Source organism: Amia ocellicauda, chromosome 7 (genome assembly GCF_036373705.1).
Source record: "Amia ocellicauda isolate fAmiCal2 chromosome 7, fAmiCal2.hap1, whole genome shotgun sequence".
Classification (NCBI taxonomy): domain Eukaryota; kingdom Metazoa; phylum Chordata; class Actinopteri; order Amiiformes; family Amiidae; genus Amia; species Amia ocellicauda.
Window position 1 is genome coordinate 15,876,855 of NC_089856.1, and position 25,828 is coordinate 15,902,682.

Consider the following 25,828-nt stretch of genomic DNA (forward strand, 5'->3'; position numbering starts at 1 on the left):
TCTCGCTTTACTTCACGGTTTCTCAAAAGCTGAAACAATCATTCATTGTAAACAAATCTCAGTTGACACTATTTGTATTTGCATGCAGAAGTGTATGTGTGTTTAAACAAATACTTTCCAATCTAATACTGTTGCAAGTGACTGATAGTTGTTAGTTTTTACCATGTACATGCCAAAGATGGCATCTCTGAATCTTGTTTTTTCAGTGAAAACTATGATATATGCTGCCAAGTGGTGATAATGTGTTATTGCAGTCGGAAAATTTGACAAAATTGACTTTTTGTCTAAAACATTTGTTCATTGCTCCCATATTTCTTCATGTAGGAACTTTTCTTATAGAATATTTGTAGAGAACAGTCAACAGATGCTATATACCAAAGCACACATCAGCCAGTCAAATGGTCTATGAGGAGTTGAGGCTGAAGTGTTTTCAGCATAATCGAAAATTCACCATGTGACTTATCATTTTTTTTATATAAAATAATAATAATAATAATAATAATAATAATAATAATAATAATAATAATAATAATAATCCTTACAACAACAATAGGCTTCCAGGCACTGGACCTGAAGCCTAATAATCCTAACAATAACAATATGGCCCCCTAATAGTACCTACAGTGAGGGAAAAAAGTATTTGATCCCCTGCTGATTTTTTATGTTTGCCCACTGACAAAGAAATTATCAGTCTATAATTTTAATGGTAGGTGTATTTTAACACTGAGAGACAGAATAACAACAGAAAAACGCATTTCAAAAAAGTTATAAATTGATTTGCATGTTAATGAGGGAAATAAGTATTTGATCCCCTATCAATCAGCAAGATTTCTGGCTCCCAGGTGTCTTTTATACAGGTAACGAGCTGAGATTAGGAGCACTCTCTTAAAGGGAGATGACTTGGAGAGGATCTGCAAAGAGGAGTGGGACAAAATCCCTCCTGAGATGTGTGCAAACCTGGTGGCCAACTACAAGAAACGTCTGACCTCTGTGATTGCCAACAAGGGTTTTGCCACCAAGTACTAAGTCGAAGGGGTCAAATACTTATTTCCCTCATTAACATGCAAATCAATTTATAACTTATTTGAAATGCATTTTTCTGGATTTTTTTGTTGTTATTCTGTCTCTTACTGCTAAAATACACCTACCATTAAAATTATAGACTGATCATTTCTTTGTCAGTGGGCAAATGTACAAAATCAGCAGGGGATCAAATACTTTTTCCCCCCACTGTATACAGCCCTTTGTTCCTTTCCTTTTCTTGTCTGCCTCTTAGCTGCACTACCAAGCCCTAGTTTTGTTACCTACCTGTTTTGTGACCTTAAGCTATTCTCTCATGACCTGGCTTTCGGATTTCCCTTGTTAAGTCTGTTCGTCTGTTCGATTGACCTCCTGCTTGTGACCCCTACTACGACTATAGTCTCATCCTCTGGCCTTGTCCGCAATTGAATCCACATCCCTGCTTTACCTCTGATACACCTGCATAACAGAATACTTCGCCTACAACATGGATTCAGCGTAGTTGAAGGATATTAAAGCCGCTTTGTCATCTCAAGGGGCTATGCTCGGTACCCACGAAACCATGATCCGGCAAATTGAAACTACGTTGGACCTGCTAGTCAAACAGAGTTCCCCACCGACACCAGTCACTCCACCGGTTGCCTCTGACTCTGCCACTGCCTCCGCAGCAGTAGACACTCCCGCAGCAGATGTCAAACTCGCAACTCCTGAGAAATATGACGGAGCACCTGATCGCTGTGAAGGCTTCCTTTTACAGTGTGATTTGTATTTTTCCCACCTGCCAAATACTTTCCCGGGCGACAGGGCTAAGATCACTTTTCTTATTACCCTACTAACCGGTAAGGCATTGAAATGGGCTACTGCTGTCTGGAACCAGTGAGGGGAGGTGACCCGATCCCTAGAAGCCTTTACTGCACACATCTGAGGGCAGAAGTGCAGGGGAGCAGCTCCTGATGTTATGCCAGGGCACTTCATCAGCTGCTGACTACCCCCTGCAGTTTAGGACCTTAGCAGCAAACAGTGGGTGGAATAACAGTGCCCTCATCACTGTTTTTCATCAAGACTCGATCCTACTTTACAATCGGAGCTGGCGTGCAGAGATGAACCACTAACTCTAGAGCAACTTATCCAACTGGCCATAAGAATGGACAACCTCATTAGAACTAGAGGAAAGCGCCCTACGGTGGAACGTTCACAACCACGCTTCCCCTTTAACCTGACTCCTCAAGGGGCCGCACTCTATCCTGGAATGACGCAGCTAGTGCCGAGTCCCTTATCTCTTCTGCGTCTCTGCTAAAACACCCTGATCCCTCCATTCCTTTCGTGGTAGAGGTGGATGTTTCTGAATGTGGGCTAGGGGCAGTTTTATCACAAAGACATGGCCATCCTGCTAAACTCTTTCCCTGCGCCTACTTTTCCAAGAAGCTTTCCCAAGCCGAGCGAAATTATGACACAGGAAACCGGGAGTTGCTCGCAATCAATCTAGCCTTCGAGGAATGGAGGCATTGGCTAGAGGGGGCACAGCATCCTTTTTTGGTCCTCACAGACCACAAGAACTTGGAGTACATACGCTCAGCCAAACGACTGAATCCACGACAGGCTCGTTGGGCATTATTCTTTACCAGTTTCCACTTTTCTCTAACCTACCACCCAGGATCCAAGAACACAAAGGCAGATGCTCTCTTCCGGCAGTTTGACTCCCGATCACTCTCTGCTTGCACTGAACCTATTCTGCCTCCTTCATGTATTGTGGCTCCCATAAGGTGGGACATAATAGACCAGATCCAGCGAGGCCAGTCCACGGATCCTCCACCGCCTAATTGCCCTCCTTCTCATTTGTTTGTACCTCTCTTTCTCCGTTCTCAGGTCCTTTTATGGCTACATGCAACACCCGCCTCCGGACACCCAGGAGTCCGACGCACCCTGTCCTTGGTTCAACAGAAGTTTTGGTGGCCTACCTTACGTCAGAATGTCACGCGTTTCGTCGCCTCCTGTGCCCTCTATGTCCAGTCCAAGTTTCCTCGCCATCTGCCCACCAATCTCCTGGAGCCACTCCCCATTCTGAACAGACCCTGGTCTCACATCAGGCTGGACTTCATCACCGATCTCCCCAACTCAGAGGGCTACAACACGATTCTAGTAGCTGTAGATCACTTCTGAAAATCCTGCAGACTTATTCCACTAAAGGGTCTCCACAAAGCACTTGGTACTGCTGAGTTCCTGTTCACCCAGGTTTTCCAGATTTTTGGGCTGCCAGAAGAAATCACCATTAATGTCAATCTCTCTTCAGGTTATCACCCTCAGACCAATGGACAGACCGAGAGGTTGAATATGGATGTCGGGCGCTTTCTTCGTACATATTGCAGCCGACATCAATCTGACTGGAGCAGGTACCTTCCATGGGCCGAATATCACAGGACTCACCCCATTTCAGTGTGTTCTAGGCTATCAACCTCCTCTTTTCCCAGACATGGATGAGCCACTGAAGTCCCTGCTGTAGATGAGTGGTTCCGCCAAAGTGCTGAGATCTGGCAAGCAGCACATGTTTGCCTCCAAAGAGCTGTCAGGCGTCAGAAGATGCAAGCTGATCGGTGTAGAAGACTGGCTCCCCAGTACCAGCCAGGACAGGAGGTATGGTTGTCTACACAAGATATGAAATTGCAACTTCCATCCCGAAAATTAAGTCCATGATTCATCGGACCATACCGGATCCTTAAACAGATAAATCCTGTTACTTACAGGTTACAGCTTCCATCTCATCTCCGTATATCACCTTCTTTTCCTGTCTGTCTTTTGTAGCCTTTCGTTGCCGATCCTTTCCCACCCAGTACAGACCCTGATACTCCTCCTCCACCTCTTCCGATTGAACTAGATGACAGTCCGGCATATATGGTCAAATCCCTTCTTCGATCCCGAAGACATCGTGGATGCATCCAGTACTTAGTGGACTGGGAGGGGTACGGTCCTGAGGAAAGGTCCTGGGTGCTGGCCTCTGACATTCTTGATCCCTCTTTAATTTCTGACTTCCATCGTGAACACCCGACAGCCCCTGCTCCCTGATCTCGGGGACGTCCCCGTCGCCGTTCCGGTCATCTGGAAGCTGTCCGTGAAGTGGGGGGTACTTTGACATTCCCCTCATAAGCACTTCCTTTTTCTGCCACTAGATGTCTCCCTTACCCTTCTGAAGCCATGTCCACATCTCCGCTCATAATCATTCACTCCTGTCTCAATCACTTAACCATCTCCACCTGTTCCTCATTGCCCTAGTTAACTCCCCACAGTATACACTCACCTAAAGGATTATTAGGAACACCTGTTCAATTTCTCATTAATGCAATTATCTAACCAACCAATCACATGGCAGTTGCTTCAATGCATTTAGGGGTGTGGTCCTGGTCAAGACAATCTCCTGAACTCCAAACTGAATGTCTGAATGGGAAAGAAAGGTGATTTAAGCAATTTTGAGCGTGGCATGGTTGTTGGTGCGGGCCGGTCTGAGTATTTCACAATCTGCTCAGTTACTGGGATTTTCACGCACAACCATTTCTAGGGTTTACAAAGAATGGTGTGAAAAGGGAAAAACATCCAGTATGCGGCAGTCCTGTGGGCGAAAATGCCTTGTTGATGCTAGAGGTCAGAGGAGAATGGGCCGACTGATTCAAGCTGATAGAAGAGCAACTTTGACTGAAATAACCACTCGTTACAACTGAGGTATGCAGCAAAGCATTTGTGAAGCCACAACACGTACAACCTTGAGGCGGATGGGCTACAACAGCAGAAGACCCCACCGGGTACCACTCATCTCCACTACAAATAGGAAAAAGAGGCTACAATTTGCACAAGCTCACCAAAATTGGATAGTTGAAGACTGGAAAAATGTTGCCTGGTCTGATGAGTCTCGATTTCTGTTGAGACGTTCAGATGGTAGAGTCAGAATTTGGCGTAAACAGAATGAGAACATGGATCCATCATGCCTTGTTACCACTGTGCAGGCTGGTGGTGGTGTAATGGTGTGGGGGATGTTTTCTTGGCACACTTTAGGCCCCTTAGTGCCAATTGGGCATTGTTTAAATGCCACGGCCTACCTGAGCATTGTTTCTGACCATGTCCATCCCTTTATGACCACCATGTACCCATCCTCTGATGGCTACTTCCAGCAGGATAATGCACCATGTCACAAAGGTCGAATCATTTCAAATTGGTTTCTTGAACATGACAATGAGTTCACTGTACTAAACTGGCCCCCACAGTCACCAGATCTCAACCCAATAGAGCATCTTTGGGATGTGGTGGAACGGGAGCTTCGTGCCCTGGATGTGCATCCCACAAATCTCCATCAACTGCAAGATGCTATCCTATCAATATGGGCCAACATTTCTAAAGAATGCTTTCAGCACCTTGTTGAATCAATGCCACGTAGAATTAAGGCAGTTCTGAAGGCGAAAGGGGGTCAAACACAGTATTAGTATGGTGTTCCTAATAATCTTTTAGGTGAGTGTATATAGCCCTTTGTTCCTTTACCTCCTCACGAAGTACTGTCTGCCTCTTAGCTGCACTACGAAGCCCTAGTTTTGTTCTGACTACCTGTTTTGTGACCTTTAGCTATTCTCTCGTGACCTGCCTTTTGGATTTCCCTTGTCCAGTCTGTTCATCTGTTCGATTGACCTCCTGCTTGTGACCCCTACTACGAATATAGTCTCATCCTCTAGCCTTGTCCACAATTGAATCCACATCCCTGCTTTACCTCTGATACACCTGATCTATTACCTCTGATACATAATATTAATTTGTTTGTTGCTTTCCTTTTTCTGTCATTACAAGTGACGCAGACGGGTGTTTGGCTTTTAGGTGAGTTAGCATACCTGTAGCTGTAGATCTGTGCTAGTTTAATTGCACTACACATATTATACACTTAACAGTGTTTTTATTTACTCTGTCAATGCATGTCCATGCAGAACATTTCTATCAACAAGTGAATCTAACATTCGATAGTTAAAAAAAAAAAATGGTCGCGTTCTTGTAATGCAGATTTCCACAGATCTGAGCAGAACTGCGGAAATCCACACTACAAAAATGTGACAATTGTTAGCCAATCACAGACAAGAAATAAGAAATCCCACCCTCCCGTAAATCTTCATTACAGCTACATAGAGAGCCAGTCAACAGTACAGCTTTACAGTTTTTTTTCTGCAAAATACTCTTTTATTGTCACTCCCCCTAGCATTGTGTGAATCCTCCACCCCCACTTACTACAACATGGGGGGGAATTCCTCCCCTCCCTCAAAAAAAATAAAATTGAAGCCCTGCACACACAGTCACAGTCACAGTCACAAAGACAGACACAGACAGACACTGACAGGCTCATATACACACTGACTCACAATCTCTTCTCTGATGGAGTAGTCTGCTGTCTCCAGGTAGCTCAGCATCTCAGCGACGATCTGCTTGGCATTGCTACGGTCACACATGGCGTACAGCAGGTCTGCCGCGCGCTGGCGCACACTGACATCACGCTCAGTCTGAACAAGAAGGAGAAGAGAGAGAGAGTGGAGAGAGAGAGGGAGGAAAACTGCATTAGATGCCACCTCTATGCCAGTAGCCTATCTGAAAGGGTTACTAGAAAAAAGCTTTAACTTAGAGCAACCAACAAATGTAAGCACCTGGAGTTTGCTAAATGGCACTGGGAACATGGTTACAGTACTATAATGTGTGACAGTAGTGTATTACAGTATAATACAGTGTTACAGTACAGTGATGCACACTCCAGCATGTCAGTGTGTAGTGTAACACTCCCCCTCTCCTACTACTCCTTTCCCCCATATTCCTCTCTCCCCCTTCACTACTCACTCCCCTTCCCCTTCCCCTTCCATCCTCACCCCTCCCTCTCCACACCTCCCTCCCCTTCCACGCCTCCCTCTCCACACCTCCATCCCCATCCACGCCTCCCTCCCCGTCCCTCCCTCTATACCTTCAGTGCGTTGATGACGGTCTCGATGTGCGTTTTCACAGCCTCGTGGGAAAACTCTGAGCTGGCCAGCGTGCACATACTCTCCAGCGCCAGGTAGCGCAGGTTGGTCTCACGGTGCTGCAGGAACTGGCCCAGCTGGTTGCAGGCGCGCACCAGAAGGTTGGGCTCACTGGCGGAGGTGAGCAGAGAGTGGAAGGAGTGACAGTGTCAGTATATTGTAGTGAATGATGAGGCTGTGTAAACTCGGTTTCTCTCCAATTCAATTTTTATTTCAAAATAGCCTTATTGGCTTGACTGAAGAGGCTTTCACACCGGACACAGCAAGGCAGATCCCATTGATTTCAATGGACATGGCAATGTGCCATGGCAGAAGGGTGGAGCTAAGAAGCAGCAAAGCAGATTTTCCACTTTCGTTACCATACACCGTGACTTAAATACCCTTCAGCCAATCAGAGAAAAGTAGGAGGCTCAGCTAGGGGAGATGAAATAATTAAAATGGAGGTGAAACGGAGAAAGTGGTCAACCCTCCTTCCCTCCCTCCCCCTCACCCTCACCCCCCTCTCCATCACCTCCTCTTCCTCTCCCTCTCCCTCTCCCTCCCTCTTTCCCTTCTTCTCCCTCTCCCCCCCTCTCCCTCCATCTTACTCACCTGTCATAGTGGATGATGAGGCTGATGGCCTCGAACAGGATGGCATTCTTGGCATTGGAGTGCTGCACCTTCTTGCTCTTGGGTGGCTCCTGGGCCTTGTTCAGGATGGTCTCCAGGCACTCCACCAGCCGGCCCTTCACAGCACCGTCCTCTGGCGGGGGGTAGCACTGCAGGAGGCGCAGCAGCTTGACGGACAGCCAGGGGGCAGGGACAAAGTAGTAAGTGTAGTCCTGCAAGTCTGTGGAGGCTGATGAGACGATCTAAGAGAGTGGGAAAGTGGGGTGGGAAAAAAACAGGGAAAGAGAGGGAGAGAGGAGGAAAAAAAGAGATAGAGGGGTTAATAGATGGATACAAAGACAAACATACAGAGAGACTCACTCTGCTCAGGCGGGGTGGATGATATGAACTGAAATTAATATCACAATATTTTCCACTGTCCAGATGTTAACAATATGATATCACGATATACATACATAAATAAATAATAATAATAATAATAAATGACAAATCATTGCTTTTAACCATATAAAACCTGAAAGGGTGAGGCATTGGACATAGTATGCACCTGAAAAGCTTGTGCAAATGTTTGTTTTTTAACTTCTGTGGCAAAACTGTGCAAACACACAACATAAATAAAGGTATATGAATTAAATAAAACTCAATCACAATTCATTGTAGGTCACTTATTGTCCATGCTTAATTGTGAATTGTGGTTGATTAATTATCTGTGATTAACTGTAGCTGGTGAGGAAAAGCTGTGTGACAAATTTACAGGATACTCGTCTGCTCCTGTGCCCAAAATAGCGCAATATGATAATACGCTTCTAGTTATTTGCTTTTGTACAATATGTTTATATTAAAAGCAATATAATATCATAATGTCCATGATCCATATCATGGCACAACGTCCTCCCACCCCTGACACACAGACTCACTCTGCTCAGGCGAGACACAGCAAGAGAGACACAGGTCTTGAACTCATCTGGGTTCTTCTGACTGAGGCAGGTGATGAGAGAAATGGCAGCAGTCACTACACCCTGAGAGAGGGAGGGTAGAAAGAGACAGAGAGAGGGAAATGAGGAGAGAGAGTGAGAGGGAGGGGGGGAGAGAGTTAACACACACAGACCCTTGTTTCTCTGAGTTCCTCCATCAGTAGTGAGCTGCCATACACTGTGTACTTTAACACACTAGTGTTCCCTGTAAGACATTGATAACACAATAATTTAAAAGAGTGTAATACACTGTTTGTTTCAACCTCCCTCTCTCCCCCTTCGCTTTCCCATCCCTCTCCCACTGTCCCTCCATCCCACCGCTCTCCTTCCCTTCCTCCCTCCTTCCCTATTCCCTCGTCCCACTGCCCTCCTTTCCCTCCCTTCCTCCGTCTTTCCCCCTCCTTTCCATCCTTCCTCTCTCCCTCTATCATCCCCACTCCTTCCACCCTCCCTCCCTCATTTCCCCACTCTCCCCCTATCTCTATCATCCCCTCTCCACCCTCCCTCTATCACCCCCCCTCCTTCCATTCCTCTCCATCCACCCTCTATTTTTCACCCTCCCTCTATATTCCCCCCTTCTTCCCTCACTCCATCACACCCCCTCCTTCACTTCCTATCCACCCTCCCTCTATCTTTACCCTCCCTTTATCTTCTACCCTAAGTCTATCTCCCCCTTCCTTTCCCACCCTCTATCATCCTACTTCCTTCCCTTCCTCTCCACCCTCCCTCCATCATCCACCCTGTCTTCCGCCTTCCATTCCCAGCCTCTATCATCCCCCTGCTTCCCTCCCTCTCCACCCTCCCTCTATCTTCCCCCCTCCTTCCCTTTCTCTCCCTCCATCATCCCCCTTCCTTCCCCTTCCTCCCATTCATCATCCCCCCTCCTTCACATCCCTTCCCTCCATCATCCCCCTCCCCTCTCTCTATCTTCCCCACTCACTCCATCTTCCTTCCCCTCCCTCCCTCTCCACCGGCCCTCTATCTTCCCCCTCCTTCCCTTCCTCCCCCTCTATCTTCCCCCCTCCTTCCATTTCTCTCCCTCCATCACCCCCCCTCCTTCCCCTCACTCCCACCCTCCATGTATCTTTACCCACCCTTCACTTACTCTCCACTGTCCTTCCCCCTTCCCTCCCTTCTGTCCTCCCCTCATCTTCCCCCTATTTCCCCTCGCTCCATCATCTCCCTTCCTTTCCTCTCTCCTTACCTTCCTCTCCCCTCCCCTCCATCATCCCCCCTCCTTCCTCTCCCCTCCCCTCCCCTCCATCATCCCCCCTCCTTCCCTTCCTCTCCCTCTATCTCCCCCTCCTTCCCTTCCTCTCCCTCTATCATCCCACCTCCTTCCCCTCCCCTCCCTCCCCCCCACTTCCCCTCCCTCATCCCCCCTCCTTCCCCTCCCCTCACCTCCATCATCCCCCCTCCTTCCCTTCCTCTCCCTCTAAACAGAAGTATTTACAAGTTGCCACAGAGAGACACAGGAGAGTACAGGTGAGAAGCATTGCTCATTTTGTTTTAAGGTTGCCTAAATTGAAGTTAGCATTGTCTATAGTTTGCCTAAATTGAAGTCAATTCAGTTCAGCTGCTGAATTAGTGAAAGTAAACGGGTTGTAGAAGGGAGATTTTGTCTAGGACTAGCAGGAATTCTGTTGCAGGAGGAGCCAGGTGTGGCCAGTTAGGTGTGACTTGGGGGCAGGTAGACAAAAGCTACTTAAAGCAGCTGTTGAGAAAGAGCTGCGCTGTTTCTCAGTCACAAAAAGTGAAGCAGTTGACTAGGCAACAGGAACCAAGGGACTTTTAAAAAACAAAACAAAACAAATAAAATAACATTTAGAAGCATGTGGCCACTACAGTGTCAGGTTTGCAGAATGATTGCCTTCCTGGATGAACTTATCCAAGAAGGTTTAAATTGCGAACTTTGTCAACAGGGTGAAGTCCTAGAGATCAAGGTTCATGATCTTGAGGCTCAGCTTGTTGATCTGCGCTGTATTAGGGATATAGAAGAATTGGTCAATCAGCCCATGAGAGAGATGGTGTGCACGCCAAAACCTAGGAGAGTTGAGACCTCAGAGCAGGACAGCGTAGAGAACTGCTGGGTTACAGTAGGTCGTAACCACAGAACAGGGCGTGCACAACCCCTAGAGACACCCCAAGAGCTAGAATTGCCCAACAGGTTCCAACTGCTGGACACCGAGTTGGACAATGGCAGCTCAGAGGGTGATAGGGGGGGAGGGGGCAGTTGAGCACCAGAGCACCATGGTGCCCACTCCCCCCAAGAAGAGGGAGGTAGTTATAGTAGGAGACTCAATTCTTAGAGGTGTAGATCACACAGTGTGTTCTAGTGATAAGGAGACCTGCATGGTATCTTGCCTGCCTGGTGCTCAGGTTGCAGATCTCCCTAAACTAGTAGACGGGCTATTGGCCAAAGTCGGGGGGAATCCACTGGTCATGGTCCACATAGTGTGGTCATGGTCCACATTGGAACCAATGACATAGGAAAAGGTAGAACAGGTAAGACAAATTTAAAGAGTTAGGAACAAAACTAAAGAGTAGAACCTCCATGGTAGTTTTCTCCGAAATACTTCTGGTACCACGTGCCAGGCCAGGGAGACAGGCAGAGATTAAAAAGTTTAACAAGTGGTTGAAATCTTGGTGTAGGGAAGAGGGGTTTAGGTTTATGGAGCATTGGTCTTTCTTCTGGGATAGATGGGACCTGTACAAACCGGACCGTCTACATCTAAACAGAAGGGGGGCTAATGCATTGGGAGAGCGTATGGGCAGAGAAATTGAAAATCATTTAAACTAGGGACCAGGGGGGCAGGGAGCTCTGACAATGGGAGATGTTCCTCTAAGGAAAGAAAACAAAGGGAACCCACTAGTAGGAAATTCCTGAAATGTTTGTACCTCAATGCCAGGAGTATAAGGAACAAGATGTTGGACTTAGAAGCCACAGTGCTGGCATGTGACTATGATGTTGTAGGTGTGACGGAAACATGGCTTACAGAAAACGATGGGGATGAATACAAGTTAGAAGGATACACACAGTTTAGGAGAGATAGGCAAAATCGAAGAGGAGGGTAGGAGTGTGTTACAGACCACCCAACTCAGATATTTAGCAAGATGTTGCATTGTACATTGTAATCAGGACTGCATGTAGCAAGGATGTGGCTGTTATAATGGGGGATTTCAATTTCCCAAACATAGACTGGGAAAGCCCGGTTGGGATTACAGAGGCAGAAATAGAGATGGTTGAGATGGTAAATGACTGCTTTCTAACTCAATTTGTCAGAGAACCAATCAGGGAGAGTGCATGCATTGACTTGATATTTTCAAACGACCAAGATAGAGTCAGAGGGACACTAGTTAGAGAACCAATGGCAAATTGTGATCACAACATGGTTTGCTTTGAGGCATTCTTTCAAAAAACAAGGCCCAAGTCTAAAACAATGGTCTACAATTTCAGAAAAGCAAACCTTGAAGGTATGAGGCGGCACTTAGAAGAGGTAGACAGGAGCACACTGGATACAGATTCATTTGAAAATTGATGGTTATATTTTAAGAATTTACTACTTGAGGCTCAGGAGAAATTTGTACCAAAACATAGCAAATTGAGGACCAAAAACAGTGGCCAAAATGGTTTAATAGAGGTATCAAGAGGAAGAAAATGTTGTATAGTGCATACAAAAGGGACGGAGACGAAACAAAATGCAAAGAATATGTTGAGCTGCAAAGAGATCAGGAAAGCAAATAGGGAAATAGAAAGAAACATAGCTCTTGGAGCTAAAACTAATGCAAAGAGCTTTTTTCAATACTACAACAGCAAGAAGACAATAAGGGAGGAAGTGAAACAGATAAAGGGCAAAAATTGAAGTATCTTAGAAAACGAACAAGATGTAGCAAATGTTCTAAATTAGTATTTCACAGAGGTTTTTACAAATGAAAAGACAGATAACATACCAAACGTTAACAATCAGTCCAGGCAAATCCTAAGAGAGATCAGGATTAATGAGGAGGAGGTACTAAAGGAACTAGCAGAATTAAAAAACAAACAAATCACCTGGGCCAGATGGTATATTTCCAACAGAAATGAGGGAAATTATTTATAGGCCGCTAAGTCAAATATTCCAAATGACACTTAGAACAGGGGATGTGCCAACTGACTGTAAGACAGCAAATGTCATACCAATCCACAAGAAAGGGGACAAAACTAAACCAGGAAATTACAGACCAATCAGTCTCACGTGCATCACCTGTAAAATGTTGGAAAAAATTATTAGACAGAAAATAGAGGAGCATCTTAATGAAAACCATATTCTTGGAGATAGTCAACATGGGTTTAGATGAGGCAGATCATGTGTTACTAATTTATTAGAATTTTTGGAACACACAACTGCAGCTGTAGATCATGTGAAAGCATATGATATGATAGACTTAGATTTTCAGAAAGCTTTTGATATGGTTCCACACCAAAGACTGATCCTCAAATTGGAAGCTGTAGGCATTCGGGGTAATGTAACTAGATGGATTATGAACTGGTTGATGTATAGGAAACAGAGGGTGTCGATTAGAGGAGTCGCTTCTAACTGGAGTGAGGTTGTTAGTGGAGTTCCACAGGGATCAGTACTAGGGCCTTTGCTATTTGTAATCTATATTAATGATCTGGACTCTGGGATAGTTGTCACTTGTCAAATTTGCCGATGATACTAAAATAGGTGGCTCAGCAGATACAATCTCGGCAGCACAGGCTATTCAGAGGGACTTAGATAACATTAAATTGTGGGCCGACACCTGGCAGATGAAATTCAAGGTAATACACGCAGGTAACAAAAATGTCCACTATAATTACACTATGGGAGAAATAGAACTAGATGAAGTAACGCATGAGAAAGACCTAGGAGTCTATGTGGACTCCTCACTTTCTCCATCCAAACAGTGTGGGGAAGCAATAAAAAAGGCAAACAGAATGCTAGGGTATATTGTCAAAAGTGTAGAATTTAAAACAAGGGAAGTAATGTTAAGACTGTACAATGCACTAGTTAGACCTCATCTGGAATACTGTGTACAGTTCTCAGCACCACACTTCAAGAAGGATATTGCTGCTCTAGAGGCAGTCCAGAGGAGAGCAACCAGACTTATTCCAGGTCTGAAGGGAATGTCCTACTTGGAGAGACTGAGGGAACTGAACCTTTCACCCTGGAACAGAGGAGACTACGTGGGGACTTGATCCAAGTCTTCAAAATCATGAAGGGCATCGACCACATCAAACCAGAGGAGCTTTTCCAGATCAGCAGGGACACACGTACCCGGGGACTCAAATGGAAATTGGCTTTTCAAAGCATTCAAAATGGAAAACAGGAGACGCTTCTTTACACAGAAAGTAGTCACAATCTGGAACAAACTCCCCAGCAATGTGGTAGAAGCTGAAAATGTGGGAACATTTAAAAATAGACTGGATAGGATCCTTGGATCACTTAGTTATTAATGGACACCAACGAACAAGATGGGTCGAATGGCCTCCTTTTGTTTGTAAACTTTCTTATGTTCTTATGTTCTTATCTTCCCCCCCTTCCATTTCTCTTTCCTTCCCCTCCCTCCCTCCCTCATCTATCATCCCCCCTCCCTCACCCCCCCTGCTTCCCCTCCCTCATCCCCCCTCCTTCCCCTCCATCATCCCCCCTCCTTCCCTTCCTCTCCCTCTATCTTCCCCCCTCCTTCTCTTCCTCTCCCTCTATCTTCCCCCCTCCTTCCATTCCTCTTTCCTTCCCCTCCCTCCCTCCTTCCATCATCCCCCCTCCTTCCCCTGTCATCACCCCTCCTCCTCGTCCCTCCCTCCCTCCCCTCCCTCCATTGTTCCCTTCCCACCATCCCTCTATCTTCCACCCCTCCTTCCCCACCCTGCTTCCCTACCCTCCTTCCCTTCATCCCTCCCTCTTTCTCCTGACCTCCACATTTCCCTCTATCTTCCCCAATCACTCACTCACTCACTCACCATGTGCTGGTCATTGAGCAGGTGCACCACTCTGGAGGTCCACTCCCCCATGTGCACCAGGTCAGGTGATGTCTTGTAAAGGCGCAGCAGACACAGAGCTGCGGACTGCTTCACACTGTCCATAGTGTCCCTGAAGGGACAGAGACACAGTGTCCAGTCAGACAGTGTTACTGTAGGCTAATGTTCAGTCACTCAGTGTTGTTGTAATGTATAGTCCGTGTTTGTTTGATTTCGTTTTCAAATATAAATCCACCTTGTTGTAAATCTGTGTTTCATTTGAACCAGTCAATATCTCACCCTGCCACCAGTATCCTAGGTATCTCCCCAGCAAATGCCTCAGCCATCTCACGGCTGCCCACGTTGGCAATGCAGTGCAGCGACAGGCACATGAAGGTGGGGTTGCGGCTGGACAGGTCATTCTTGATGGCGTTGTTGATGAGCCGGATCAGCTCGCTGTTGGAGTTGACCAGCACTGAGATGAACAGGTAACCCTGAGGGAGAGAGAGCAGCAATACTGACAGACTGCCTGCCTGGACACTACAGTACATTAACACTGACTGACTGGACACTACAGCACATTAACACTGATTTACTGACTGGACACTATAGTACATTAACACTCTCTGACTGACTGACTGACTCAGTGGACACTAGGGCTGTGCCGGTGACAGATTTTTAATATTGATATACCATTAAAGAAGTCACTGTGGTGGCCTCGGTATTACCATCAGTTGGGGGGGCATTGTTCCGAAATTCACTTTCCAATTCTGTTTTATCAAACAGTATCAATCAAACAGTAGAACTATACAAATACAGAATAAATGTAATATTAACAAATACACACCAACAGAATAAAATTAATATTTACATTTTAAAAGAAAGATATGCAAATAATTAAATTGCAATTTAGGTGGGCATATCAATATTCTTATTGAGTGGTGGGAATGTGTCCCCTATGCCTATGGAGCCAGGTATACATTATTGGAGGGGAAATTTAACACTCTCTCAACATTGGGGGGACACATCCCACATCTCATATCCCCCCTAAACCTATACCTATGCACGGGATAATTTATTTGATTATTATTAGAAGGAAATGCAGCTTTGTAACGGTACACACATCCAACACTTAATGGCCCAAAGAAAGTCACTGCCAGGCGTCTTGTGCATATAGTAGAAGAGATACTGAGTTTTTATTGACAATGTGTTGATGCTACAGCTGTGAACAACCTGACAGACACCTATTCCAATGTTTCAATTGATTTGAAACAATGTAAATGGTTTTAGTTTCCATCGCAGCTGCAGCTTATTAAGCAAAACTTTTTTTTAAATATCGACAATAAATTATTTTTCACCACAGTGAGGCGATATACCATTTACCGGCACAGCTCTACTGGACACCACAGTATATTAATACTGACTGCCTGGACACTGCAGTACATTAACACTGACAGACTGACTGAGAGAGAGGGTTAATACAGACCCACACAGAGAGAGACACACACACAGACACCCCTACCCACACCCACACACATCCCCCCACTGCCACAGTGACCCATTCTCCCTTACAATCTGCCTCTTGGTGTACCTGATTAAGCTCAGCAGGCTAACAGAGAGACACATACCCACACACAAAAATGAGAGTAGCAGAACACAAAAATATCTGGAATGGGCAGCTGATGGCGCTCATATATAGGTCACGGTCTGGGGGCCTCCTAGGACCCCACTAGGAGTCAGGGGCAAGGCCCTGAGGGATCTTTTGCCATTTCATGGGTGTTACTACAATGATACAAAAACAAACTATGAACAATGTAAATTAGCATCACCCTACAACTACCAACAGTAATGGAATAAATCACATCCCATTCCCTTCTTGACACTATAACTACCACTTTAAAATGCATTACAAATTAAAGAGGAGATTACAAAGCCCCAAAAGAGGACAGTGTACATTGGACACACACTTTAGAAGTAGGAGTAGTATGAATGAAAAATGTGCATTTGGCAGTTATTTATTTTTCACTACAATTAAATAAGGTTTAATTAAATCACATTTTTAAAGACTTTTCTGATGGATCTAGATTTGAATTTAAGACCTACACTTTGATTCCATTAATAAATGTAACAGTCTATCTCAGCCTAGAACTTAACATACAGTTAGGTACATCAATATTGTCTATCTGTCACAATTGTCTCATTTTGGCTCTGTACACCACCACAATGGATTTGAAAGGAAACAATCTATATGTGTTTTAGGTGTAGATCTTTAATTTGTGGGTAGTGACATCCAATTTGGGTGAGCAGTGTAGGAAGTACACCCATGTTTATATGTGGTCCCCCCAATTTTAGGGGCTCAAAAGTAATTGGACAAACTAACATAATCATGAATTAAATTGTGAGTTTCAATACTTGGTTGCAAATCCTTTACAGGCAATGACTGCCTGAAGCATCACCAGATGCTTGGTTTCTTCCCTGGTGATGCTCTGCCAGGCTTGTACTGCAGCTGTCTTTAGTTCCTGCTTGTTCTTGGGGCGTTTTGCCTTCAGTTTTGCCTTAGAAATCAAAACAAACCATTTGGTGTGGCCAAATCAACTCAAGAAAGAACGCACTGGTGAGCTCATGAACACCAAAAGGCCCAGAAGACCACAGAAAACAACTGTGGTGGATGACAGAAGAATTATCTCCCTGGTGATGAAAAACCCCTTCACAACAGTTGGCCAGATCAAGAACACCCTCCAGGAGGTAGGCGTATCTGTGTCAAGGTCAACAATCAAGAGAAGACTTCATCAGAGTAAATAAAGAGGGTTTACCACAAGATGTAAACCATTGGTAAGCTCCAAAACCAGATTAGAGTTTGCCAAACAAACATCTAAAAAACCCTGTACAGGTCTGGAACAACATCCTATGGACAGATGAGACAAAGATCAACTTGTACCAGAATGATGGGAAGAGAAGAGTATGGAGAAGGGAAGGAACTGCTCATGATCCGAAGCATACCACCTCATCTGTGAAGCATGGTGGAGGTAGTGTTATGGCTTGGGCATGTATAGCTGCCCTTGTATTTATTAATGACATAAAAAGCAGCAGGATGAATTCTGAAGTGTTTAGGGCTAGATTATCTGCTCAGCTTCAGCCAAATGCTTCAAAACTCATTGGATGGCGCTTCACAGTGCAGATGGACAATGACCTGAAGCATACTGCGAAAGCAACCCAAGACATTTTTAAGGTGAAGAAGTGGAATGTTCTGCAATGGCCAAGTCAATCACCTGACCTGGATTCAATTGAGCATGCATTTCACTTGCTGAAGGCAAAACACCCCAAGAACAAGCAGGAACTAAAGACAGCTGCAGTACAGGCCTGGCAGAGCAACACCAGAGAAGAAACCCAGCATCTGGTGATGTCTATGGATTCCAGACTTCAGGCAGTCATTGACTGCAAAGGATTTTTAACCAAGTATTGAAACTCACTGATTATGTTAGTTTGTCCAATTACTTTTGAGCCCCTAAAATTGGGGGGACCACATATAAACATGGGTGTACTTCCTACACCTTTCACCCAAATTGGATGTAACTACCCTCAAATTAAAGAAGATGAAACTTAAAGCACATATTGATTGTTTCCTTTCAAATACATTGTGGTGGCACACAGAGCCAAAATGATGACAATTGTGTCACTGTCTAAATATTTATGTACCTAACTGTGTGTGTATAATATATATATATATATATATATATATAGGGGATAAAATTAACTTTTTGGGCCACTAGCCACTGTTTGGTAGAAGGAAAAAACTTACCAGCCACTTAGTATTTTTACCAGCCAAAGGCAAACATCACCAAAAATGCATGAGGGTGTGTAAATGTGTGGTGAACATGTTAAAACGTAGCATTTATTCAGGTAATTAATCAATCACTATAACAAAAGCTAATTGCACACCTGTATAGACTAGACAGGTGTGTATGAGGGAAAATGATCTGGATAGAAAAAACATGCTCCCACACAGTTTCTACTTGCAAGTGTTATAAGGTCTTTGATCAAAACATTGCATTCTATTGAATTATGACAACTGCAAGAAGAGACAGTGTGCCGGAGAATCGTTTTCAAATTAATCAATCACATATGAAATAACATGGCAGCTAATGGGGATCTGTATAAACACACTAAACGAACACATGAGAAGGGGTGTTATATGGTGACACATTATTGATCTTCATACTCCTCTTCCTCTTCAGTGCTACTCCCTTCTCTGGGTCTCTGCACATCATTAAAAGGATTTAATTGGATTGGCAAGATATTCATAGTCACGGTCTGTGGTTGGGTAAAAAATATATAATCTCTATGAATGATGACAGGCAGTAATGTCCTTTCCATTGGTCAATACCATGCACGCCAGCAAAGACCCAATTTAAACATTTCTCTTCAGCAGAATCTCCGCTATGCAGCAAAAAATGCATGTCTCTATCGCAAATCGTTTCAACATAAATTAATATGTTGTAATTGATGCAATTGATGAATACTTATCTAACACAACAACTTTGTTAAATAAATATCTATGTAAAAATACATTATTAGAAGACGTATGGAAATGGCATTAACAGCAGACCTGTCAACTCTCACGCATCTCGTGTCAGACTCTTGTATTATTGTCCTGACAGTAGCACCACTTTTTATTGACACAATTTCAAAATAACTATAAAGGTTGTGAATCTACATGACTAAATTATTGACTTTTCCTCTCCAAACCACACTCAGACTGCTGCTCTGTGTTCGGAAACATAACTGTGCATTCAAGTTACAGCAAATACAAAATAAATAGCAATAGCTGGCTGTATATGTATTAATTAATTCATTCATATTTTGAAACATACCAACAAATACTCTATCAGAAACTAAAAGTTGAGTTTCCGTACACTTGTTGGATACCTGCCAAAGTGGCTGGTAAAATTGACAGATTTACCCGCCACTGGCTAAATCTACCCGCATTTGGCAGGTGGCAGGTGTTCATTTTATTCCCTGTGTACAGTGAGGGAAAAAAGTATTTGATCCCCTGCTGATATTGTACGTTTGCCCAATGACAAAGAAATGATCAGTCTATAATTTTAATGGTAGGTGTATTTTAACAGTGAGAGACAGAATAACAACAAACAAATCCAGAAAAACGCATTTCAAAAAAGTTATAAATTGATTTGCATGTTAATGAGGGAAATAAGTATTTGATCACCTATCAATCAGCAAGATTTCTGGCTCGCAGGTGTCTTTTATACAGGTAACGAGCTGAGATTAGGAGCACTCTCTTAAAGGGAGTGCTCCTAATCTCAGCTCGTTACCTGTATAAAAGACACCTGTCCACAGAAGCAATCAATCAATCAGATTCCAAACTCTCCACCATGGCCAAGACCAAAGAGCTGTCCAAGGATGTCAGGGACAAGATTGTAGACCTACACAAGGCTGGAATTGGCTACAAGACCATCGCCAAGCAGCTTGGTGAGAAGGTGACAACAGTTGGTACGATTATTCGCAAATGGAAGAAACACAAAATAACTGTCAGTCTCCCTTGGTCTGGGGCTCCATGCAAGATCTCACCTTGTGGAGTTTCAATGATCATGAGAACGGTGAGGAATCAGCCCAGAACTACACGGGAGGATCTTGTTAATGATCTCAAGGCAGCTGGGACCATAGTCACCAAGAAAACAATTGGTAACACACTACGTCGTGAAGGACTTAAATCCTGCACCGCCCGCAAGGTCCCCCTGCTCAAGAAAGCACATTTACAGGCCCGTCTGAAGTTTGCCAATGAACATCTGAATGATTCAGAGGAAAACTGGGTGAAAGTGTTGTGGTCAGATGAGACCAAAATCAAGCTCTTTGGCATCAACTCAACTCACCGTGTTTGGAGGAGGAGGAATGACCCCAAGAACACCATCCCCACCGTCAAACATGGAGGTGGAAACATTATGCTTTGGGGGTGTTTTTCTGCTAAGGGGACAGGACAACTGCACCGCATCAAAGGGACGATGGACGGGGCCATGTACCGTCAAATCTTGGGTGAGAACCTCCTTCCCTCAGCCAGGGCATTGAAAATGGGTCGTGGATGGGTATTCCAGCATGACAATGACCCAAAACACACAGCCAAGGCAACAAAGGAGTGGCTCAAGAAGAAGCACATTAAGGTCCTGGAGTGGCCTTGCCAGTCTCCAGACCTTAATCCCATAGAAAATCTGTGGAGGGAGCTGAAGGTTCGAGTTGCCAAACGTCAGCCTCAAAACCTTAATGACTTGGAGAGGATCTGCAAAGAGGAGTGGGACAAAATCCCTCCTGAGATGTGTGCAAACCTGGTGGCCAACTACAAGAAACGTCTGACTTTGATTGCCAACAAGGGTTTTGCCACCAAGTATTAAGTCGAAGGGGTCAAATACTTATTTCACTCATTAACATGCAAATCAATTTATAACTTTTTTTTAAATGTGTTTTTCTGGATTTTTTTGTTGTTATTCTGTCTCTCACTGTTAAAATACACCTACCATTAAAATTATAGACTGATCATTTCTTTGTCAGTGGGCAAACGTACAAAATCAGCAGGGGATCAAATACTTTTTTCCCCCACTGTATATATATATATATATATATATATATATATATATTATACTGTTATTATATTGTATATTATACATACATACACTCACCTAAAGGATTATTAGGAACACCATACTAATACTGTGTTTCACCCCCTTTCGCCTTCAGAACTGCCTTAATTCTATGCGGCATTGATTCAACAAGGTGCTGAAAGCATTCTTTAGAAATGTTGGCCCATATTGATAGGATAGCATCTTGCAGTTGATGGAGATTTGTGGGATGCACATCCAGGGCACGAAGCTCCCGTTCCACCACATCCCAAAGATGCTCTATTGGGTTGAGATCTGGTGACTGTGGGGGCCAGTTTAGTACAGTGAACTCATTGTCATGTTCAAGAAACCAATTTGAAATGATTCGACCTTTGTGACATGGTGCATTATCCTGCTGGAAGTAGCCATCAGAGGATGGGTACATGGTGGTCATAAAGGGATGGACATGGTCAGAAACAATGCTCAGGTAGGCCGTGGCATTTAAACGATGCCCAATTGGCACTAAGGGGCCTAAAGTGTGCCAAGAAAACATCCCCCACACCATTACACCACCACCACCAGCCTGCACAGTGGTAACAAGGCATGATGGATCCATGTTCTCATTCTGTTTACGCCAAATTCTGACTCTACCATCTGAACGTCTCAACAGAAATCGAGACTCATCAGACCAGGCAACATTTTTCCAGTCTTCAACTATCCAATTTTGGTGAGCTTGTGCAAATTGTAGCCTCTTTTTCCTATTTGTAGTGGAGATGAGTGGTACCCGGTGGGGTCTTCTGCTGTTGTAGCCCATCCGCCTCAAGGTTGTACGTGTTGTGGCTTCACAAATGCTTTGCTGCATACCTCGGTTGTAACGAGTGGTTATTTCAGTCAAAGTTGCTCTTCTATCAGCTTGAATCAGTCGGCCCATTCTCCTCTGACCTCTAGCATCAACAAGGCATTTTTAGCCCACAGGACTGCCGCATACTGGATGTTTTTCCCTTTTCACACCATTCTTTGTAAACCCTAGAAATGGTTGTGCGTGAAAATCCCAGTAACTGAGCAGATTGTGAAATACTCAGACCGGCCCGTCTGGCACCAACAACCATGCCACGCTCAAAATTGCTTAAATCACCTTTCTTTCCCATTCAGACATTCAGTTTGGAGTTCAGGAGATTGTCTTGACCAGGACCACACCCCTAAATGCATTGAAGCAACTGCCATGTGAATGGTTGGTTAGATAATTGCATTAATGAGAAATTGAACAGGTATTCCTAATAATCCTTTAGGTGAGTGTATATATATATATATATATATATATATATATATATACACACATATACACCGATCAGCCATAACATTATGACAACCTGCCTAATATTGTGTAGGTCCCCCTTTTGCTGCCAAAACAGCCCTGACCCGTCGAGGCATGGACTCCACTAGACCTCTGAAGGTATGCTGTGGTATCTGGCACCAAGACGTTAGCAGCAGATCCTTTAAGTCCTGTAAGTTGCGAGGTGGGGCCTCCATGAATCGAACTTGTTTGGCCAGCACATCCCAGAGATGCTCGATTGGCTTGAGATCTGGGGAATTTGGAGGCCAAGTCAACACCCTGAACTCGTGATTCATCAGACCAGGCCACCTTCTTCCATTGCTCCGTGGTCCAGTTCTGATGCTCACGTGGTCATAATGTTATGGCTGATCGGTGTATATATATTTACCTATGTGTGTGTAAATACATACACATATACACTACAGTGTGTATATATATATATATATATATATATATATATATATAAAATCTGAAAACTCATGCCTGCACACAGACACACTCTCACACCCACAGGCAATCACACACTCACATGCAGGCCCTTATGATCTGTTTCTCTGTGTACTAGCTGGAGGTCAGCAGGTGAACATAGAGACACCCACTGAAACACACACACACACACACACACACACACACACACACACACACACACAGATGGGCCCTTACAATCTGCTTCTCTGTGTACTTGTTGGAGCTCAGCAGGTTGACGGCCTCCATGTGGCCGAAGTCGATGTCATGGCCCAACAGGAAGATGAACAGCAGTTTGCACACATACTTCTTCTTGCTGTAGCCATCCAGTGCCTTGTCACCCTTGAATTTGGAGCGGATGTTGGCGAGCTCCTTGTTGATGCGCTTGATCTCTGCCTCCTTGCTCTTACCTATCGAGAGAGAGAGAGATAGAGAAGGAGGGAGAGGTGGAGGGAGAGGGAGAAAGAGAGAGGGAGAGAGAGAGAAGGAGAAAGTGGGATAGGGAGAGGGAAAGTAAAAAAAGGGGTAGGAGGAGAGAGGGTTATTACAGCCTCATCATCCACTGTGACAGCTGAGAGAGGGGCGGGGTGGGTCGTTTGTGTGTGAAATCTGCATACATTCCCATGAAAGATTAAAACAAACCATCCTGAGACCACATTAAGGAGCTGGTCTCGGTATGGTTGCATCTATGCTGGAGACCGTTCACCAATTTGTGCTTCAGCGTGAAAGAAAAATGTTTTTAGTTCAGTAATGAATGTGACTTGTACCAAATATCAATCAAACTCCTGCAAGCAAACGAGTGTGACAAATAACAGTACAAAAAAAACAGCAAACATGGCGAACTGCTGGATGTTGTAGAGTTCCAAAGAGATCAAAGCTCAGTCGCCTTTGGCTGTGTTTGTCTATTACACAACACAGAAGAACAGCACACAAAATCAGGACTTTCTCCATGGCTGGCGGAGTGTTCTGCTCATGTGAAGTGGAGTAAAGAACTAAAGATTCCCCCATAAGATGGACAAAGGATTGTGGTTTTAACCTATCATATAAACATAATGAATAATAATAATGTAGAGCCATTATTAATGTTTTATATAAACTGTATTATGTTTTATATTGATAATAATATGGAGACTGAGCAAAGTAGATTTGATCAAGCTAGCAACAGGCAGTTGTTTAGGGCATATCCTCTGGACATTCTCCTTTCCACTTTGACTTCTGTTTTTGTATGATAAGAGAAATGGCCCACGAATGTATCGCCCATGGGTTTGTCTGAATGTATCACCCATGGGTATGTCCGTTTGTGGATTTCCTGTTTCTCCTCTCAAAGCTAAAGATGTTACCTAATTATTAAGAAAACCACAAGATCGTACAGTTTGTATGCTGTAACAGGACCAGACATCTGCCTCGATGATGGCCTCCTCCCTCGGGAAGGGCAGCCTACAAACTTTGCAGAGCTTGCACCTTTTGAAGCTTTTGATTGGATGAACGGCCACAACATTCTATGTCATTTTCCAATAAAGCTGCACTCATGTTTATAAACATCAAGTTCTCACTGAAGGAATTCCTGACATGGTGCTTCCAAGCCGGCTTGATTAAAGTTCTATTTGCTTTATCTCAACGACTTTTCCAGTTATTTCCGAGACGGGTTCTACAAATACTAATGAAAATATACATAATATTTAAAAGTACAAAAAGTTATTACTGTTGTAGTTGGGTGTGATTTGTGACTTCATAAATTTACCACCCTTTACTAATGTTCTCACCAAATACCTAAGTTACAAAACCCTATAAACACACAACCTTTATACTGTATATACATATATCCCCAAACAATATTTATAATAAAGATATACCACTAATGTAAATATGGAAGTAAATACACACTAATGATTACAACATAAACAAAATTATTCCCACTACAAGATCATGTGCTTTTTTGTGTTCTCAGTACAAGTGCAGATGTGTAATGGGAAATGGAAGTGTTCTCTGTACACTTGAAAAGATGGAAGTGTACTCCATTTCCAAGTGTACTCAGCACACATCCAGTGTGAAAGAGAAATGACCTGAGCAGGTTTCCCCTGAAAGGTGCTGAGCACACTTGGTAACTGTACTGTACTCAGCACAATTATAAGTATTCCCAGTGAGAAAAGGTTGTCAGATTGATGTATATTGATCCTTTACTCATTAATCACAACTGAGCCCCTCTCCAGTGTGTATGTCCTCGTCAGTACTGACTGTGTGGGTGCATAGTGTGTCTGTCTGAAGCAGTGATGTGTCAGGCTCAAGCAGTTACGTGCATCAGTGTGTCTGTCTGACGCAGTGCTGTCAGTGTGTCTGTCTGAAGCAGTGTTATGTGTACTGCAATGTCCAGTCAGTCATTGTTAATGCACTGTAGTGTCCATTCAGTAAGTTTGGATTAATGTACTGTAGTGTCCAGTCAGTTAGTGTAATGCCTCGGTTCCACTGGCGTCCGTGCTGTACCATGCCATGCCGTGCAAGACGCGTCCCAGAGCTTTTTTTGTAAAACCAGACCGTTATGAAGTCCGTCCCTCTTATGGGAGGAGAAGAGCGATTGTGGGTTTGGATTGTGTTTCGTTTTAAAAAAAAAAAGACAGAGAACAACACTACGAGCGTTATACAGTGAGGGGAAAAAAGTATTTGATCCCCTGCTGATTTTGTACGTTTGCCCACTGACAAATAAATGATCAGTCCATAATTTTAATGGTAGGTGTATTTTAACAGTGAGAGACAACAAAAATCCAGAAAAACGCATTGCCAGGAAGCAGAAGCCAGGCCCAAGCGAGCGACGAGCGATC

At 44.1% G+C, this 25,828-nt stretch overlaps 1 protein-coding gene across 4 annotated transcripts in view; it reads right to left on the bottom strand.

Annotated features, from left to right (window-relative positions):
- The window catches only part of ap2a1 (adaptor related protein complex 2 subunit alpha 1), an 82,122-nt gene that overhangs the window by 42,482 nt on the left and 13,812 nt on the right, over window positions 1-25,828 (bottom strand). For all 4 annotated transcript variants that reach the window (XM_066708716.1, XM_066708715.1, XM_066708713.1 and 1 more), the window contains exons 2-8: window positions 23,211-23,422; window positions 14,910-15,103; window positions 14,613-14,742; window positions 8,573-8,674; window positions 7,638-7,897; window positions 6,989-7,157; window positions 6,402-6,539 (exon numbers count right to left, since the gene is read on the bottom strand). In XM_066708716.1, the coding sequence (XP_066564813.1) occupies window positions 6,402-6,539; window positions 6,989-7,157; window positions 7,638-7,897; window positions 8,573-8,674; window positions 14,613-14,742; window positions 14,910-15,103; window positions 23,211-23,422 (1,205 nt within the window). The remainder of the gene's footprint in view (window positions 1-6,401; window positions 6,540-6,988; window positions 7,158-7,637; window positions 7,898-8,572; window positions 8,675-14,612; window positions 14,743-14,909; window positions 15,104-23,210; window positions 23,423-25,828) is intronic.